At 42.6% G+C, this 3,983-nt stretch overlaps 1 protein-coding gene across 1 annotated transcript; it reads left to right on the forward strand.

The window, feature by feature from the left end:
* Positions 1-8: 8 nt before the first annotated feature.
* LOC130551144 (trichohyalin-like) lies at positions 9-3,979 on the forward strand (the record flags this gene model as incomplete). Its single annotated transcript, XM_057328691.1, has 2 exons — positions 9-573; positions 1,208-3,979. Coding segments are annotated over 2 exons (3,337 nt in total), but the record flags the coding sequence as incomplete, so codon positions are not given.
* Positions 3,980-3,983: the final 4 nt, after the last annotated feature.

A 3,983-nucleotide genomic window follows, 5' to 3' on the forward strand; every position in this document is an offset into this window, starting at 1 on the left:
ATAGTGATACTGATGTTGAGGAAGAGGAGACAGAGAAAAGCAAGAGTGAAACAGAGACTCAGATTAAACAAGCTCCAGAGGTGGAACCTCTAACCTCATCAGATCTTCATATGGACAGTGATACTGATGTCGAGGAGAATGATGCCACCCATAATGCTGAACCTCCCAAAGTTGTAGCAGTTTCAGAAAGCCCTCTATCTGCTCATGCGGAAATACACTTGGACAGCGACACTGATGTAGAAGATGACAATCCCATGGATGTTCCCACAGCCACAGAGGTTTCACATCCAGCCGTAAAGGATAGTGACATCAGACTTGCCTCAAACCCAGGGGCAAAGTGCTGCATGGACAGTGACACAGATGTAGATGAAGAAGAAAATGAGGATCCTTTCAAGTCTTTACCAGGCAAGGTTGCAGAGAATCAAAAGGTTTCTACAGGCAGCAAAGTAGAGCAACCAGAAAAAAGCACCCATAAACAAACCCATCCTTTCCAAGCACATACTCATCATGAGGAACCCACCCTAGCTTTTGACAACTTAGACGACTGGGACCTACAGCCCACACAGGCATACGGTAACCATCCCATTCAAATCCTACTTATGAAATATTATTTACAGTCTTTTTATGTAATTCATTGATTTTTACATTACCTTTCAAATAAATGCCTAAAAATGCATTTCCTATTAAACTAAGTTGGGCGATATGACCAAAATCTTAAAAAAACAAATAAAGACATTTTATTTCACAATAATGATATGTATCACATTATAGTGGTTTTGCTGGAAATATGTCTGTTTTAGATACCAGTGCAATTTCACATTTCTAAATACAAATTTCAATACCTCAGACAAACATATTTTTAAAGATCCATTCATATATTTATCTTTAAATTTGATAAGAAAATATATACATAGAAAAAAAAACATTCTGTGAACTAATAACAGTATTTCTGCCAAATTTCAAATAGTGTGTGGTGTGCAACATGAGTATTTTCCCAGAAAGGCATTTGGGCAAAAAAGAAAACTAAATTTCCTTTTGTGTTCTATAAAGTCACCATGGTTTGATACTGTTGTAGCAGGTGTATGAGTAAATGATAGCTTTCATTTTTGCATGATTTTACTCCCAACACCCAGACTGTAATTAATCCCACTATATTTACAAAACTATTAAAAACTGTTGTATTTTATGTCTTTATTTCCATACTCAGGGGGTACTGGAGCCAATGCTGGTATCAAGCCAAAGGAAGTGGATCTTGAGGCTACACAGGCATACGGAGCAGATACAGGCAGAGAGGACGAAGAGGAGCCTCTCAGTCGTAGTGAAGTTCACTCAAACCTTTCCACTGCTGAAACACAGCTCATCCCTACAGCAAAGAGTAATGATGAAGATTATGATGAAGAGATGCCAGATGACTTTAACCTCTCCACAGCAGACACTCTGATCCTCGCCAGCACCCCAAGACGAGACGAGCAGACGCAACATTTCGCTCTCTTCACTGCCCCAACGCAACTCATTTGGGAGGGAGAAGAGAAAGAGGTGGATCAGAGTGAGCCGGTCCAGTTGGTGGAGGCTGATACCATCGATGAAACACAAGATTGTGAGAAGGAGAATATTAATTGGGGTAGAAAGAGGAGCCATGTTGGGGGAAGGATGCAAAAATATAAAACCAACTCCACCTCTCAACTCATCATTGCTGAAACACAACCGATGTGTGAGGATGAATATGCTTCAAATGAAGGTCAAAACAGTGCGACCACTAGCAAGCATACAGGTGAAGATGAACACAAACATCTTAGAGAAGAACCCTCTAGTTCCCATGTCACAATTGCTGAAACACAACCTATGTTTGAGGAAGATGAAACACTAAATACGGATCTGAAGGATCGGGTCAACTCTAGGAGACCGCAGGGAGAAGAAAATGAATCTACACAGGTTAATAAAAGCTCGGCTTCCCATCTTGTCTTTGCTGAAACGCAGCCAATGTGTGAGGGTGAAGGGACATCTGATGAAGGTCTTAACAGTGCTGTCAGCAGCAGAAACACACATGATGAACCCAAAAATATTAGAGAAGAACCGTCTAGCTCTCATGTCACCATTGCTGAAACACAACCTATGTTTGAGGAAGAGCTAAAGATTGAGGTAAACTCTGGGAAACTAGACACAAGACAGGCAAAAGAACATGAATCAACACAGCTCACTGATAAAATTTCCAGTTCCACAAATCTAGATGAAAATAAACCTGTGGAGCATCCTGAAACCCCCTCCCCGCCTGCCATTACTGTCACTGAAACACAGCCTATGTGTGAGGAACAAGAGACACCACAGGAAGATCAGAATAATGCAGGTCCAGACAGATCTAACCAACTCCAAAAAACACAGCCTGTGCATGAGGAAGATGAAGGACAGGACAAAGAGCTCAGTAGTAAGATATCTAGCAGAAGATCACGCAGAGGAAGACCAAAAAAACAAGAGGAGGTCTCACAGCCTGCTGAGGGTGTTGTCCATCACACTATTTCAGAATCTCAACCAATTTGCGAGGAAGAAAATAAAAACGATGAAGATCTGAACGTCGGAATGAAATCCAGAAGGAATCGCAGGGGGAGACCAAGTAAAAAGGACGACGTTCCACAACCTGCTGAGTCTGAGGAAAAAACTGAGGAGGAAGATGTGAACAGTGGCATCAGATCTAAGAGATCCCGCAGAGGAAGACAAACAGATGAAGCTGAACCTGCAGAGTCCCATGAACCAAATTCTGATCTCAACGTTGTCGAAGAAGACCCTGCAAATGCAGGGAGCTCATGTCAGACGAGAAAAACTGGTGGCAGAAAACAAAGAAAAGAGAAGACAGATCAGGAAAATGAGTCGGGTACGTCTTCTAAAGGCCCAGGAAGAGCTAGGAAAGGGCAGGAGGGGAAAAGAAATAGGAGAAGAGCATTATCTGAGGAAGAGGAGGAAAGTGAAGAAGAAAAAACAAGAAGGAGGGGAACAAGAAGGACTGGAATGAAACAGAAATGTACGGAAAAGGTAGGAGAGGAAGAATTGGTGGAGAACATCGAGAACAATGTCCAAGAGGAGAAAGAGAAACTTGAAAAAGAGCTGCAAGAACAGGAGGCGAGAGCGAGATTAGAAAGAGAGGAACAAGAGAGATTGGAATGTGAAAGAAGGGAAAATGAAGAACGTGAAGAGAGAGAAAGGCAAAAGCTCGAACGAGAGCAGAAGGAATTAGAAGAGAAAGAACGAATGAAAAGGGAAGAAGAGGAAAAGCAGAAAGAAGAAAATGAGAGAATGGACCAATTAAAGAGGGAAAAAGATCGGTTGGAAAAAGAGTTGAAAGAAAAATTAGAGAGACAACGGCTTGAAAAGGAAGAGGAGGAAAGAATCCAGAGAGAGAAGATGAAGAAAGAGCTAAAAGAGAAGGAGCATTTACAAAGACTAGAGGTGGAGAGAGAACAATTAGAGAAGGAGAGACAAGAAAATGAGATGCTTGAGATGGCAGCACAAGCACAACTGAAAAGCGAACAAAAAGACACAAACCAACAGGAAGAACAAAAGAATGAGACGCTGGAGGAGAAAAACACAGAGCTAAACGCTTTTGTAGTTTCTCCCAATGATGATGTCCCTGTCAGACGATCACGCCGCCATTCTAACTCCTCTGTGAACTCGGAACAATCAGTATCATCACAACAGGAGCAGTCCAGTCAGAGAGGCAGAGGGAGGGGCAGGGGGCGGGGCCAAGGGAGACCGACAACTACCGAACAGCCAGTTGGTGGCAGACAAAGCGGCAGGAGAAAAACCATCCCAGGGCCTGCTGATGATGTTGAAAAAACAGAGCAGGGGTCCATAACTCCTTCCCGATCTCGCTCTAGTTCTAGAAGTGCTGACAGATCATCTAATAGCATTGGAACTCAAAATCAAGTGACGAGAGGTAGAGGAAGAGGCAGGAAGAGCGTGAAATTACCAGAACCAGAGGAGGAAGTTTTCCA

This window comes from Triplophysa rosa, unplaced genomic scaffold (genome assembly GCF_024868665.1).
Source record: "Triplophysa rosa unplaced genomic scaffold, Trosa_1v2 scaffold688, whole genome shotgun sequence".
Taxonomy (NCBI): domain Eukaryota; kingdom Metazoa; phylum Chordata; class Actinopteri; order Cypriniformes; family Nemacheilidae; genus Triplophysa; species Triplophysa rosa.